This window comes from Narcine bancroftii, chromosome 5 (genome assembly GCF_036971445.1).
Source record: "Narcine bancroftii isolate sNarBan1 chromosome 5, sNarBan1.hap1, whole genome shotgun sequence".
Taxonomy (NCBI): Eukaryota; Metazoa; Chordata; class Chondrichthyes; order Torpediniformes; family Narcinidae; genus Narcine; species Narcine bancroftii.
Window position 1 is genome coordinate 7,644,356 of NC_091473.1, and position 16,593 is coordinate 7,660,948.

Below are 16,593 nucleotides of genomic sequence, written 5' to 3' on the forward strand. Positions count from 1 at the left end.
AGCTGTGGAGACCAGATTATTGGGGGAGTTTAAAGGGGAAATTGATAGGTATCTAATTAGTCAGGGTATCAAGGGATATGGGGACAAAGCTGGAACTTGGAACTAGATGTGAGAACAGTTGAGCTCAAGGAGGTTTCATGGAGCAGACTCAATGGGCCAAATGGCCTGCTTCTGTTGCTTTTTCTTTTGATCTTGTGAAGTAACATTTAATAACAAAATAAAAACCCAAAAGAAAGGAAAGAGAAAAAAAATATCAAAACCCCTTCCTCTAAGCAAGGTTGAACATTGACATCTATAGATCAAGTGACATTGACTTGAGAGAGTCAGCACAAAGCCAACATTCCAGAACAAGATTAAATCTTGTGATTATGATAATAGCCCATGAATGGGCCCCATGTCTTTGGAATTTAACATTTGAATCCTTGAGAGCATATCTATTTTTTTTCTAGGTTAAACAAGACATAATATCCCTTCGCCATTGTGCGTGTGTAGGTGAAGTATTATCTTTCCATTTACTCAAAATTACATTTCTGGCTATCAATGATGTGAAAGATCAACTTCGGCTTTGAATGGAATACATTGACGTCTTGAGGTGATCCAAAAAGAGCAATTAAAGGGCAAGGTTCCAATTTTATACTTCAGAATCACCGATAGTGTTTGAAAAGCTTCTTTCCAAAGGTTTTCGAAGCTAGGGAAGGTCCAGAACATAGAACGAAAGAAGCGCTGCCTATTTTACATTTCTCACATAGAGGATTTACATCTGATTAGAAGTTAGATCATTTAACTTAAGACACATGTGCTTGATGGACAACTGTCAATTGCAGAAAACAACCATGCTGAATGTCTAAAATTTTTAAAAAAATTCATTTTGACCGGCTTGAAGTAATCGGAGGTTAGTTTGACATGTCTTCTTTGGCTTGGCTTCGCGGATAAAGATTTATGGAGGGGTAAAGTCCACGTCAGCTGCAGGCTCGTTTGTGGCTGACAAGTCCGATGCGGGACAAGCAGACACGGTTGCAGCGGTTGCAAGGGAAAATTGGTGGGTTGGGGTTGGGTGTTGGGTTTTTCCTCCTTTGTCTTTTGTCAGTGAGGTGGGCTCTGCGGTCTTCTTCAAAGGAGGTTGCTGCCCGCCGTGTATGGAAGCAGTAAATGACATTGAGTACTTACGTCCCATCTTCATTGCTCCGATAAAAGACCAAAAATGGATCTGATTTCCCAAAGAAATCCTTTTTATCCAGCTTGTTAGCACAGAGCTGCATGGTTGCAATGTCCTGTGAAGCACACAGTTTTTCATAAAATTTATACCCCTACTGATCCACCACAAAGAAATCGAATGTCATGCAGTATATACTTCATACAATCCTTCTCAGTTTTCTTGAGCTATCAACGTATAATTCAAAGTTCTTGTTTATTGCTAGAGTACATTCATAACACTATGTACAACCCCGAGATACTTTTTCCTGCGGACGTAGCAGAATTTCTACCCATCATAGTGCAAACACTGTACTCAAGAAATGTAAACAAAGAAAGACATCTAAACAATCTGACTGTGCAACACAGAAAATAAATATTCATTAACAAATAATGTGCAAAGTTAGAGTCTTTAAATGAGTCTCTGATTGAGTTTGTTGTTGAGGAGTCTGATGGTGGAGGGGTAGCAGCTGTTTCTGAACCTGTTGGTGCGAGTCTTGTGGCACCTACACCTCTTTCCTGATGGCTGCAGCGAGAACAGAGCGTGCGCTGGATGGCGTGGATCCTTGATTTTTGCTGCTGCCCTTCGACGGCAAAGTTCCCTGTAGATGTACTCAATAGTGCGGAGGGTTTTGCCTGTGATGTCCTGAGCTGTGTGTCCACTACCTATTGAAGGGCTTTCCACCCAGAGGTTTTGGAGCCCCCATATGCAACCAGTCAGCATACTTTCCACTACACATCTGTAGAGGCTTGCCAAGGGTTTCTGATGTCATACCAAACCTCCGCAAACACCTGAGGAAGTAGGGACGCTGACATGATTTCTTTATGATGACATTCACTTGTTGGGTCCAGGAATTCAAATTTCCTCACCCTATCCACCTTTGATACACCAATGATCACTAGATCATAATCCTCTAATTTCCCTTCTTAAAATCAGGAATCAGCTCCTTGGTTTTGGTGACAGTGAGTGCGAGGTTGTTGTTGGTGCACCGTTCAGCCATGTTTTCAATCTCCCTCATGTAGGCTGATTCCTCGCCTCTTTTTATAAAACCCACAAATTTGTCAGCAAATTTGTAAATGGTGTTACCGAGCCACACAGCCAGAGGTGTAAAGTGAGTAGAGTAGGGGGCGAAGAACACAGCTCCATGGTGCTCCGATACTGATGGAGATTGTGAAGGAGAAGTTCTTACCAATCCTCACTGATTGGGGTCTGGAGGTGAGGAAATCCAGGATCCAATTACACAGTGGGGTGTTGACTTTCAGATTTTGGAATTTGCTGATTAATTTTGGGGGGGATGATGGTGTTGAATGCCAAACTGTAGCTAATAAAAAGCATCTGATGCATGCATCTTTGCTGTCCAGATGTTCCAGGGCTTAGTGTAGGGCCAGTGAGATGAAATCTGCCTTAGACCTGTTGCTGCAGTAGGTGAATTGGAATGGATCCATATCATCACTGAGACAAGAGCTGATCTGCTTCAACACCAGCCTTTCAAAACACTTCATCACTGTTAATGTGAGTGCCACTGCTCGGTAGTCATTTAGGCAAGTTACCACACTCTTCTTGGGCACTGGTAACATTGAGGCTTGATTGAAACAGGTGGGTACCATGCCCCCGTTGGAGTGAGAGGTTGAATATATCCATGGCAAATTGGTCAGCACAGGTTTTCAGTACTCAGCCGGGTCCTCCATCCAGACAAGCTGCTTTCCTTGGATTCCCTCTCCTGTAGGCACCCCGCACAGATACTGATAGAAGAAGATTGTTACGGGATCTGGGGGTGCGCAGTGGTTCTTCCATGTTCTGGTGGGCAAATTGGACACAGAAGCGATTGAGTTCATCTGGGAGAGAAGCTTTGCTGTCTCCCACTGCACCAGATTTGGTTTTGTAGCGGGTTATGTCATTAAGACCCTGCTTCCGCCGTCAGGAGTCCCTTGTCCAGAATCTGAACTTCACCCAGAAGATGACTTTTATTTATGTCTCTATTTATTTTGCTGTCGTATAATTATCAAGCTTTTCCTGAAATGATCCTAAAGCTTCCATTTGGTCACCTTTTCCTTCAGGAGCTGGGTCCAATTATTAACCTTCACACATGACATTAAGTCAACAATCAATGAGCTGAGAGTTCAACTAATGCTGTGTATCAAGAGCTTGGTCAACATCCTGTTGCATCTTGAACATAATGCATCTTATGTTTGGGCCTGAAATTAATGTAAAGTAGGAAACTTTCCCTTCATTGAGGGAAGGGGGTTCACTCGTGTGTGTGTGTGTGTGTGTGTGTGTGTGTGTGTGTGTGTGTGTGTGTGTGTGTGTGTGTGTGTGTGTGTGTGTGTGTGTGTGTGTGTGTGTGTGTGTGTGTCCCTAATATTTGGGACAAAGAAACTTTTTTTTTCCTTTATTTGCCCCTGTGCTCCACAGTTTTACATGTGTAATTTCACAAGAGATTGAAGTGCACATTCCAGATTTTATTCAAGGTTATTTGTGTACATTTTGGTTTGACTGTAGAAATTATAGCACTTTTTATACATAGCCCCCACTTTTCAGGGCAACATAATATTTAGGACAGAGCAATGGTATATATATTAAAGCAATGATATTTAGTACTTTGTGGCATATCCCTTGCATGCAATGACTGCTAAAAGTCTGTGGTTCAGAGACATCACGTGCTGAGTATCTTCTCTGGTGATGCTCCGCCAGGGCTCTACTGCGGCCATCTTCAGCTTCTGCACGTTTCGGAAGCGTGTCCCCTTAAGTTTCCTCAGTTGCTCAATTGGATTTAGATCAGGTGACTGACTTGGCCATTCAAGAATTTCCCAGTTTTTAACTTTGAAAAACTCCTTTGTTGCTTTAGCAGTCTGTTTGGGATCATTGACTTGTTGTAGAATGAAGCACCGTCCAATGAGTTTGGAGGCATTTGCTCGAACTTCAGCAGATGTTTCTATACACCTTAGAATTCATTTTGCTACTGCCATCAGCTGTTACATCATCAATGAAAAATTTGTCAGTACCTGTGGCAGCCATACATACCCAGTCCATAACACCCCCACCACCATGAGGTGATCTGCTTTGGATCTTGGGCAGTTCCTTTACACCTCCGCACTTTGCTCTTGCCATCACTCTGATATGGGTTAATCTTGGTCTCGTCTGTCCACAAGACCCCTTTCTAGAATTCTACAGGGTCTTTTAAACACTTCTTGACCAACTGTAATCTGTCCATCCTGCTTCTGTGCCTAACTAGTGGTTTGGATCTCACCGTGTAGCCTCTGTATTTCTGTTCATGATGTCATTGAGACATCCACACCTGCCTCCTGAAGAGTGTTTCTGATCTGTCGGACAGGTGTTTGGGGATTTTTCTTCATTATGGTGAGAATTCTTCTCTCATCAGCAGTGGAGTCTTCCTTGGCCTCCCAGTCCCTTCGCGATGACTGAGCTCACCAGTACATTCTTTCTTCTTAATGATATTCCAAACTGTTGATTTTGGTCATGCTAAGGTTTAGGTGATGTCTCTTACTGTTTTATTCTTGTTTTCCAGCCTCATAATGGCTTCTTTGACTTTCTTTGGCACAACTCTGGTCCTCGTGTTGAAAAATGGCAACTACAGACTCCAAAGCTGATCAAAAGTTTAGAAGCAAGTCTAGCTCATTTACGCCTGTATCAATGAAGCAATTAAACATACCTGAGAAGCCAAACATTATAAAGGGAGAGAGAGAGATGCGCGCGCACGCACACACACCCTTTCCTTGGTTTCTGGTGTGAGTTACATCACATTTAACTGTACTTGCATTGCAAGCAAGAAACATATCTCATTTGCATCAGCATTGGAATTATATGGTAAATGGACAGAGGGTTTTAATTTTATCTTGGATTATGTCCTCTGCACACTTACCACCCAGACAATGTAGGCCAAAGAAAATTAAAACACATCATCAGAGGGCTGGAAAAAATCTATGAGCTGTCAAAAGCTTTCTTGTTGGTTGAGACTTTTTGTGTTTGGGCTTGGTTGTTATAACTTTCAGTGATGCTACAGCCCACAGCACTTTAATAAGTGTCCTTTCTCAAGATTTAATCACAATCCAATGCATAATATTTCATGTGAACAGAAACCTCACAATGTGAAATGCTGTAGCGGCCTGCGCCTCGGGCCGACACAGCAAATGGCCGTCGAACACGGCGACCGGCAAAGCATCGTGGGGGCTGAAACGCCCATTTCCATAGGCTGCTGGCAGAGCAGTGAAACAGGCCAATCGCCGCCAGTGATCGCAGGGGGCCCAACCAATCAGCAGCCGCCCCGCTCAAGCCAGGCCAAGCTGACTATAAGAGCTGCCGCTGAATAAACTCAGTGTTGAATACACTCTACTGGCGTGTGTGTCTTTCTTCTGGAGATTCGAGCTACAACCTTAGGGCTACAACCGTGAGCTATAACATTGCTGTAGAGACCTCGCTACAATGGCATAAATTCTAGAAAACGAACAAAAGCTTCTTTCCACTTTGAAATGCCATAATGAAAGCAATTCTCCTTATAACCTGAGCAAAAGAAAAATTTCTTCAGGATTTCATCAAAAGGACAAGATATCAGTAGAAAGTGCAAAAAGGCAAGTGATAATTCAGTTAGCCATGCTATGAAAAAGTGTGCCTAATTACCTAAAATAAATGAAGCGATAAAAGGTTCAATTTTGAAACAAAATATTAATTATTGTTTAATGTAAAATAGTCAGCCAAGTACAGCCACAGAATTGAACTTGCTTCAGTTGACAGAACGTTCTGTTGGATGTGACTTTCTTCAACACATCAATGAAACCTTGTTAATGAAACGTTCCCACAATTTGTATTTGCTATTTCTCTATTCTGAAATTGCAGTCAGAATGAACAAGGTAAAATATTTTCATTTTCCTAATGGAGCGGAAATGATTTATTTTGCCGAAGATAGAAGAGGAAAAAAAGTTAATTCATTTTTTTGAGATGTGCCAGTGACATTTATTGCTCGACCCTGTGTCTCCTCGGGGAGAAGGCAGTCTCTGGAACTGGTGTAGTCCTCTGGTGTAAGCTCTCCCACCGTTCTGTTGGGTAGCGTTTATAAACAACAACAAAGAATGGAACTGCTTCATTTGGATGGCTGTTCATTGACAAATGGCATGTCCTTGGAGTAAAAATTAATGATCATTTACATCCAACAAAAGGGTATCTGAGAAAGTGACCTGGCAATTTTGTTAGGTATCTAATTCTTGAAAGAGACAGGTAATAAAACTGAATCCTATTTTGAATCAGAGAGACACTACATGGGAAGATGGCCCTGAGTCTCTTAACAGTGTGGCGTCAAGATCCATAGATTGCTCAAGGTTGCTGTGCAGGGGATTTAAGAAGGCTAGTGGTATGCTGGCCATTATTAAAGGGGGCATTGTGTTCAAGGTAATGCTGCAGCTCTGTAAAACTCTGATTAGACCACACTTGGAACATCGTGATCGGTTCTGGTTACCTCATTACAGGAAGGGTGTGGAAGCTTTTGAGAAAGTACAGAGGAGATTTACCATAATGTTGCCTGAAACGGTGAACATCCGACTACAGTGAATGTTGACTCGCTGGATCTACACCAAGCCATGGAACATCTGGACATTCATCAGGATGCTCTTTATCGACTACAGTTTGGCATTTAACACCATCATCCCCTTAGAACTGATCAGAAAACTCTAAGACCTGCGACTCCACACCCCACTGGATAATTGGATTCTGGATTTTCTCACCTCCAGACCACAATCAGTGAGGATTGGCAAGAACTTCTCCTCCACAATCTCCATCAGTACCAGAGTACCACAGGGCTGTGTTCTTAGCCCCGTTCTACTCACTTTACACCTACGACTGTGTGGCTTGGTATGACAATAACACCATCTACAAATTTGCCGACGATATCAAAATGGTGGGTTGTATAAAGGAAGGGGATGAGTCAGCATGTAGGAGGGAGATTGAAATCCTGGCTGAATGGTGCACCAACAACAACCTTGCACTCAATGTCACCAAAACTAAGCTGAATGTTGACTTCAGGAAGGGAAAGCTAGAGGTTGACAATCCATTGAACACTGAGGGATCAGAAGTGGAGAGGGTGAGCAAATTTAAGTTCTTGGAGTCACTATCTTGGACGATCTTTCCTGGACCCAACACACCAATGGCAATGTGAAGCACGACATTATCTCTACTTCCTCTGGAGTTTGCGGAGGTTTATTATGACACCAGAAACCCTGGCAAATTTCTACAGTTGTGGGGTAAAAAGTGTGCTGACCGGCTGCATCATGGTTTGGTATCCCAATACCTCTGAGTGTAAAGCCATCCAAAATGTAGTGGACCCAGCCCAGATCATTACAGGCAAAACTCTCCCCACTATAGAGAACATCTACAGGGAACACTGCCGTAGGAGAGCAGCAGCAATCACCAAAGACCCACATCACCCAGTACACGCTCTGTTCTCACTGCTGCCATCAGGAAAGAGGTATAGGTGCCACAAGATTCACACCATCAGGTTCAGGAACAGCTGCTACCCCTCCACCATCAGATTCCTCAACCACAAACTCAATCAGGGACTCATTTAAGGACTCTTACTTGTGCACTTTATTGATTTTTTAAATTTTCTCTGTATTGGACAGTCAGTTTGTTTACATTTGTTATCTGTTTACAGTTCTTTATTTGTTTATGTGTTTATGCTGTGTACAGTTTATTTTTTGCACTAATTCTGCTGTGCCAGCAGAAAAAAAGAATCTCAGGGTTGTATGTGATATTGTGTATGTACTCTGACAATAAATCTCAAATCTGAGGTGAGGGGAGGAAAGTTTAGGGGAGATGTCAGTGGTAAGTGTTTTTACAGAGAGAGCAGTGGTACCTGGAATGTGTTGCCAGGAATGGCGGCAGAGGTTGGGACAATTAGGAGCATTTACAAGACTCTTAGACAGGCACATGGATGGAAGGGTTTGAGGTAGGGAAGGTTTAGATTGTTGATGGGGAGCAGTAACAGCAGGGATTGCCCATCGGGAGCAGAGAACTGTGCCCTCCATCAATGACCTCTTGACTGTGGGTATGTGCTCCTCCCCCTGCCTGTTCCCCCACCGCTTTATTCAGGAACCTGCCTGGTTTTACCTCATCGCTTGTTGAAGGGGTCAGGCCTGAAACGTTGCATATGTATCTTTGCCATAAAGGATGCAACGTTACCTGCTGAGTTTCATCAACACTTTTGTATATTAGATTGTTGAGTAGCTTATGTAGGTCGGCACAACATCGTGGTCAAAGAACAAGTACTGTGCTGTAATGTTCTATGTCCTATCCAGCATCCACTTAAGGTAATTTTACATGAATCCCCTTCTCCCCACAACCAATCAGATCCATCCAGATACTACCATTAATGTGCACACTGGAGGCAATTTACAGTGGTGCACAAACCCAGCAGCCATCATTGCCTTGAAACCAGAGCACCTGGAAGAAACCCACATAGGGTGCAAACACCACAAAAACAGCACCAGAGATGAGGATTAAACCAAGGGTCTCTGGCTCTGTGAGAAACCATCTGCCCAGTGCAACCACAGTGACCTCCCAGTGGCCAATCACTTCAATTCCGAGTCGCACCTCCCTGTCCACGGCCTCGTGGACTGTCCCACCCTAACCACCTGCAGACAACACCTCATTTTCCATCTGTGCACCCTCTGGCCAGATGGCATTAACATCGACTTTACTGCCTTCCACTAAACCTTCTTGCCTTTTCTTTTTACCCTTTTCCCGGCTTTCCAGTTCCTCCATCCACCCCTCCCCCTCACTGCTGCAGTCCCCTCCCTCCTTTCTCCACCTATCATCTCCCACCTTTGCCACCCCCACTCCCTTGTTCGGGTGCTTGCCAGCATTTTGACGAAGGACTCAAGCCCGAAACGTCGGTTCTGTATCTTTACCTTTGCCACATAAAGGACACTGTTTGACCTGCTAAGTTTCTCCAGCTTTGTGTGTTTTTTTTACTTCAATCACGGTGTCTGAAGAATTTTATGATTTCCATCTGTAAAGGCAGAGCCACTGACCATTTGCAATGGGATCTTCTTTGCTATGGGGCAGGTTGGGCCATTTGCATTAGGGTGGGAGAGCTACATGTGTGAGTTTGAGAACCTCCCATCATGATTTTATTTGGGGTGAAGATAAATGTGTTTTTTCCTGATACTGCGAAATTTGCTTTCAACATTATTGAGCACAAGCGACTTTGAACATGGCAGAAATAAATTACTTTCTCCTGAAGTCAACTTGACCTGGTCCTTCTGAACGTAGCAGTCGCCCCATGCAGACAGCAGGAGCGACCGTCAGATCTCAAGTGCCAAAGTCCTAATTCTCATCTTTGAACTTAACTCCCCGCCTCCTCCTCTCACATCAAGTCTACAAAATATGGGGGGGCATGGCAAAATGGCGCAGAGGACAGATGTGCGATCTAATCTACCCCAGCCAGTTTTTTTGTACCCGTTTTAAAACTTTAATTCAAGTATATAAACGCTTTAATTCTGTTTCTAAGTATATTAGTTGTCTATAATGGAGGCTAATATTTAAAAACCTAAGGTTCAACTACAGAAAAAACTACTTTTTAAAAGTGCTGAAGAACTGAGGCCTACCTGTCCAGTTGGAACCATGGAGCTACCGTTGGGAGCCTCCAAGCCGCAGAGAACTCCAGCCAGGTTGAATATTACGCCGGTGCCGGTCTTTTCCCCGCAAGATGGCACCGGCTTGTTGAAGAAACTGAATGATGACCCGCGTGTTCGCAAAGTCGGGCACGCGGGCGATCTGAAGGAACAAACAGCGCTGCCATCGGGGGAGTCGGGGCACACAGGAAGGCGGTGGAGACCGCACCTGTGCAGCTCCTGGCTCTGCCGGGCATGCGCAGTGCTTCCAGGGTCCGCGATCTGATGGAACGTGTGTGGGCTGCGGGGGGGGGTTCCTGAACGGCGGTGCCTTGACGTGGTCGGGGTGCCATCGTCGGGTGTCCAAACCCGCAGCCACATGGGGAAAGTCTTGACAACGAGGGAACAAGAAGAGGACTTACCTGATACAGCTAGTTCACAGGAACAACTGGAGGAGGAGCCCGTAGAAGGTGGGTCTCAAGATGTGGCACAGGAATCTGGACTGAACTCTATTTTTACTGTGCTGGAAGGGATTGCCTATTATATGGATACTATATCTCACCAAATGACCCAAATGCAATCTACAATGTCTGAAGATTTATCTACGCTTAAGAGAGATGTTAATAAATTCTGTAGATGTGGTACAGGAGAATTAAAAAAAAATTGAGACAACTTTTTCTGAATGTAAAGATCAAGTTCCACATAATAAAGAAAAAATAGAAAAAGTGGAAGAATCGTTCATGGATTGGGGAATCCAAAAGAGAGAATTATTGAAAAAAATTGATTCACTGGAAAATCAAAGCCGGAGAAATAATGTAAAAATTGTGGGCCTTCCGGAAGATATGGAAGGTGCGGATCCAATAAATTTTTTTAAGGATTGGTTCCCTGAGATGTTAGGTAAAGAGTTCTTTCCGGGTGACTTGGTATTGGAAAGGGCACATAGAGCATTGAGGAGGAAACCGTTACCGGGTCAACCATCACGAGCAGTGTTAATTCAGTGCTTGAATGATCAGGATAGTGAAACGATTTTACGGTTGGCGGTACAGAAGGCAAGACAAAGTCAAGCCCTAATGATGACTCAGAATAATAGTTTTTTCTTATGATGATTTGTGTCAAGAAACTATCAGACGTCGTCGTGGGTTTAATTCGGCTAAGGATGTGCTGTGGCGGAAAGGATATAAATTTGCTTTTCGATACCCTGCAGTGTTGAAGGTCTTTTATGGCAATTATCAGTCTCAATTTTTTGACAATGACCATGATGCACTGGTTTTTGCTAATTCGTTACTGGATCGACGTGGTCAGGGAAGAATCTCACCATCATCACCTAAAAGCAGGGCCAATGGACATGGAAATGGACTGAATGGAAAGGATGGGAAGAAGGAGGCTTTGACACACAGTCCTAGTGATGTTGAAGATTCAAATCAATCTTTGGGACTGGAGTTCCAGGGCTGAATATATTAATGATGTTGAATTATATTATTATATATATTGTATTTCTGGCTGGAGGGAGGTGGATGGCACTGGTATCTTTGATAGTCATCTGCCACTGGTGGGGTGTACCACACCCAGATTTTTAGGGAATTACTACCTTTGGGTGGATTTTTTTCTTTTTTTGGCGGGGGTAGAATTAATTTTATTCCTTTTCATATAAACTTTTTTTATAACATTAGGGGAGGGAGAGTAGGTTTTGTTTATTAACAGGAGAGCATTTTTTTGTATTACGTGCTTATATGGATAGTTTATTAAAATGTTTAGTTTGAAGTTTGCAACTTTTAATGTTCAGGGATTAAATAATCCAATTAAGTGAAAGCGAGTTTTAGCTTGTATTAAGAAAATGAAAATTGATATTGCTTTTTTACAAGAAATACATTTGACTGAAAAAGAACATTTGAAATTGAAAAGAGATTGGGTTGGTCATGTTTTTTCTTCTTCATTTAACTCTAAGGTAAAAGGTATAGTGATTTTAGTTCATAAGAATTTATCTTTTGAGTTTCAGAATGTAGAGGAGAATGCTGGGGGGGGGGTTTAAAAGTGGACTGTAAAATCTTTAATGAACTTTGGACTTTACTTAATATCTATGCACCTAATGTAGATGATGAATGTTTTATTTCAGGTGTTTTTTTTTGCTATTAAGTCAAGCTAATGAAAATATTCTAGTTGGGGGAGATTTTAATTGTGTTTTTGACCCATTGATGGATAAATCCCCAAAATGTATTAGGAAATCAAAGATAGCGATACAAATTGGGGCTTTAATGAAAGACTTAAATTTGGTAGATATTTGGAGAAGGATTAATCCTACAGAGAAAGATTTTTCCTTTTATTCTTCTAGGCATGATTCCTTTTCTAGAATAGATTTTTAAAAATATCGGCACATTTACAAGGAAAGGTACTGCAGGCAGACTATAAGAGTAGAGTAATATCCAATCATTCTTTATTATTTTTTTCTTATGAAAGTTTGGAGGTGATACATCCATCTTAATGATGGAGGTTTAATACAATGTTGTTGAAAAAACCTGATGTTTGTTGCTTTTGTTAAGAAACAAATTAATTTTTATTAATGGAAAATGTTAACTCTGTTCAAAGTAGATTTGTAGTATGCGATGCATTAAAGGCTTATTTAAGAGGACAAATAATTAATTACGCTACTAAAGTTAAGAAAGGGTATTATGGCTGAAAGTATTAAATTAGAAAGCAAATTGATGAACTGGAGAAGGAATTTTAGAAGGGAGTGACAGAACATCAGAAGATAGCTTTGACTAGATTGAAATTACGATATAATACATTATAGACTTATCAATTTGAATGTTTACTTAATTGAACCAAACAACAATATTATGAGTGGAGTGAGAAGGCACATAAAGTACTTGTGTGGCAGTTAAAGAAGGAGCAGACTTCAAGGGTTATTTATGCTGTTAAAAAGAATTCAACAGTTACTTATAAACCTCAGGAAATCAATGAACTGTTTCATTCATTTTATAAAAAATTATATACTTCTGAAAGGAAACAGGATAATAGATCTATCGATTATTTTTTATCTACATTAAAGTTATCAGCATTAGATGAAGAGGATATTATAGATTTGGAAGCTCCGTTCACAGACCTAGAAATTAAGACCGCTATGATGGAAATGCTCAATGATGATGCATTTTCGGTAGAATTTTATAAAGTTTATCCTCGATGTTTGGGGAGGTATTACATTATGAGTTACCAGAATCTTGTTCTAGTGCTTTAATTACTGTAATTCCAAAGAAAGATAGAGATCCACTAAAGATGTCTTTGTATAGACCTATTTCTTTATTGAATGTGGAATGTGGACTATAAAATAATAGCTAAATTGTTAGCAAATCAGCTTGCTAAATATTTACCTAAATTGATTCGTGTAGATCAAACATATTTTATTAAAAATAGACATGCTTCAGATAACATTGTTCGATTAATTAGTTTGATCAATGCATCCCGACAGCAGCCCAACCATCCAATGGTGGTTGCACTTGATGCAGAAAAAGTTTTTGATAGGGTTGAATGGAATTTTTTATTTAAGGTCTTGGAAAAGTTTAAATATGGCCCCTTTTTTATTGGCTGGGTTAAAGCTTTATATACAAACCCGTCTGCTATGGTGGTGACAAATGGACAGGTTTCGTCGTCATTTAAATTAACACATTCAACTCGACAGGGTTATCCATTGTCACTAGCCCTGTTTGCGTTGGTCATTGAACTGTTAGCTCAATGAATACGGCAAAATGAACAGATACAGGGGATGAGAGTTTTGGATGAAGAGTACAAGATTAATTTATTTGCAGATGATGTTTTGATATATTTAACAAATCCAGAACAATCTTTGCAGCATCTACAGGAATGCTTATTACAGTATGGATCATTATCTGGGTATAAAGTTAATTGGGATAAAAGTGATTTTTCACTGGTAGGTGAAGGAGATTATTTAGTTTATAAAAATTTTATAAATTTGAAATGGACGGATAAAATTAAATATTTAGGAATAATTGTGAATACTGAGTATCAGTCTTTATATAAATTAAATTATGTACCATTGTTGAAAAAGATAAAAGCAGACTTAATTAAGTGGAAAGACCTTCCGTTAACTTTAATTGGCCAGGTTAATTGTATTAAAATGAATATTTTTCCACATATCCAGTATTTGATTCAATCAATACCATGTTATCTTACAAGGAACTTTTTCCAGGATTTAAATAAAGTCACTAGGGAATTTCTATGGAAAGGTAAATTACCAAGGGTAGCATTAAATAAGCTTACTTGGAAGTATGCAATAGGTGGATTGTAATTACCTCATTTTCAGAATTATTATAAAGCAGTCCAACTTAAATTTATTAGTGGTTTGATGGATTTGGATCAACCTCCAAGTTGGGCTAAAGTTGAGATGGCACATATTTCTGAAACTGCAGTACATCAATTTATATTTTGGTGGAATATAGATTTATTTCGGAAGTACAATGTTCTGATATTTAAAAAATCTATTGGTGTTATGGACAAAAAGAATAAGATTGTAGGATCAAAAAGTAAATTATCCATTTTAATGCCATTATTTAATAATCAGCTTATTCCTTTTTCATTATTTAATAGTCATTTAAAGAATTGGGACTTTAAGGGTATAAAAATATTGCAGGATTGTTTTGTAGAAGGTCATTTTCTTTCTTTTACTCAATTGAAAGAGCATTTTGATATTGCTGAAGCTTCTTTATTTGTTTACTATCAACTTCGGTCGCTGGTAAAAAAAATGTATGATTGGGAGATGATTTTACCTGTATTGTCGGAGTTTGACTCTTTGATTTCTTCTATGCCTAAAAAGGGTTATATTTCTGTTATGTTTCAAGTATTACAAGATAATATGGACAAGTCGGAATGGGAGAAATCTAAGCTTAAATTGGAAAATGGCTTAACTTTTATTTTTCCTGAAGACTACTGGATGGATACGTGTCATGATAGTGTTAAATGTACGATATGGAATGGTTAATTATAACTTTTTGCATCAGTTTTATTTAACTCCTGAGAAATTGAAAAAAAATATGGCTTTAGTAATTCAGATTCCTGTTTTAGATGTGGTATGGGTGTTGGAACTTTTTTACATGGTGTTTGGTACTATATGTACAACCAGTTTGGAAAGACATTAAGTTAATTTTGGAAAAATTGAATAAGTTTAAGTTAGCATTAGATCGATCTGTTTTTTTTTATTGGGTTATGTGATTCCTTTAAAGGGATTGGGGCTGGATAAATTCCAAATTGCATTTGTATACTTAGCGTTGGCTGTAGCTCGAAAATGTATAGCAAGTACATGGAAGGATAATACAGTGATTAATATAATGCGATGGCTGAATGAAATGAAAGCTTGTATTGTTATGGAAAAAATTACATGTTTTGCATGATAATTATTCTTTTTTTGTTAATAAGTGGTCATTATATTTGGAATATATGCATTTAGATGTACCTTGATTTATTTTACTTTTAGTTTTTCTTTATATAATTCTTTGGCTCTCCTTAAGAGAGCTGGCTGAAGGGGTGGGAGGGAGTAGGGTTTCTTTTCTTTTTTATATATATATATAAATTTTGTTGTGAAATGTATTCTGTATGTTTACCCATAATTTTTTAATAAGTTAAAAAAATGTCTACAAAATATTAACACGAGCACAGATATGAACCACTTGGTAACTTTTGGGAAAATGCTCTGCTAATTTCTGCACCCTTCATAAGAAATGTTTGACGTCAGCCAAAAACTTTAAGTGTTGTTCCATCACGTCTCCTTCTATCCTCAATCAACACCAAGGGCCCATGGGTCAGGCTAATGAATCCCAAAAAAAAGTCTGGGAGAAGTGCAACTGTCTGCTGCAGAAGCTCATCTTGTTAGAGGCTGAAGAGGAATTACTCGTGTAATTGAAAAGCATTATAATAAAATCAGCAAAAGTCAGGCATTACTCATCGAAACTGGTAGAATTTCCACAAGAGGCAAAGGAGAGTTTTGATTTTGGAAAGGGGGAATTGACAATATTGGCAGAAGAACTGCTTTCCTTTCATCACCGTGTGAAGGTCACACTGATTCAGTGCAGTCTCAGCAGAGAAGACCAGTCGCCCACAGACTCATTCACGTCAACAATCGCAATTTGCCAAGCTGTCCCAATTTTCACCACCTTCTCCCAGGATTCCTCGCTGATATTTTTTTAGTCTCTTCTGCAAAAAAAAAAAATCCCTTTCTGTCTGTAATGCACTTGCTTTCTTTATGGTTTTTAGACTGCAATGTCAGGAAAAATCATGGAAAAAAATTAACATTATTACTGCCTGTGTGGTCATTCACACTGGGTGGCTTTATAGACTGCAAGTCCCTGAGTGCAACAGTCCCAGGGGTTGGGCATGCAGTAGGGTGAATGACCAACAACAAATTTTTCCAGTAGGATTTACACTGCAGGATTCCTCTAAAAAGTTGTCGGGGAGCTGCAGAATAAAATCGCAGGGCAGGGATTGACTCAAAATCCCTGCACATTCCTTCTTTAGGCTGCCCACGTAGCGGCAATATTTCTCGATTGTGCCGTTAGATGCCAGCAGTCCATACTTGATAAACCTGGTCTTTTATAACTTCCTTTCTTAGCACCTTTACAGCGCCAGTGATGGGGACTGGCATTTGAATCCTGCACAGTAAGGAGTTTGTACATTCTCCCCATGTCTGCATGGGTTTTCCCCAGGGGCTCGTTTCCTCCCACTGTTCAAAACATACCCAGGGTTATAGGTTAATTGGATGTAAATTGGGCGCCACAGACT

The 16,593-nt window shown here is 40.3% G+C and overlaps 1 protein-coding gene across 7 annotated transcripts in view; it reads right to left on the reverse strand.

Annotated features, from left to right (window-relative positions):
* The window catches only part of LOC138763077 (copine-9-like), a 461,486-nt gene that overhangs the window by 78,014 nt on the left and 366,879 nt on the right, over nucleotides 1-16,593 (reverse strand). For all 7 annotated transcript variants that reach the window (XM_069936658.1, XM_069936659.1, XM_069936660.1 and 4 more), the window contains one exon: nucleotides 1,168-1,271. In XM_069936658.1, the coding sequence (XP_069792759.1) occupies nucleotides 1,168-1,271 (104 nt within the window). The remainder of the gene's footprint in view (nucleotides 1-1,167; nucleotides 1,272-16,593) is intronic.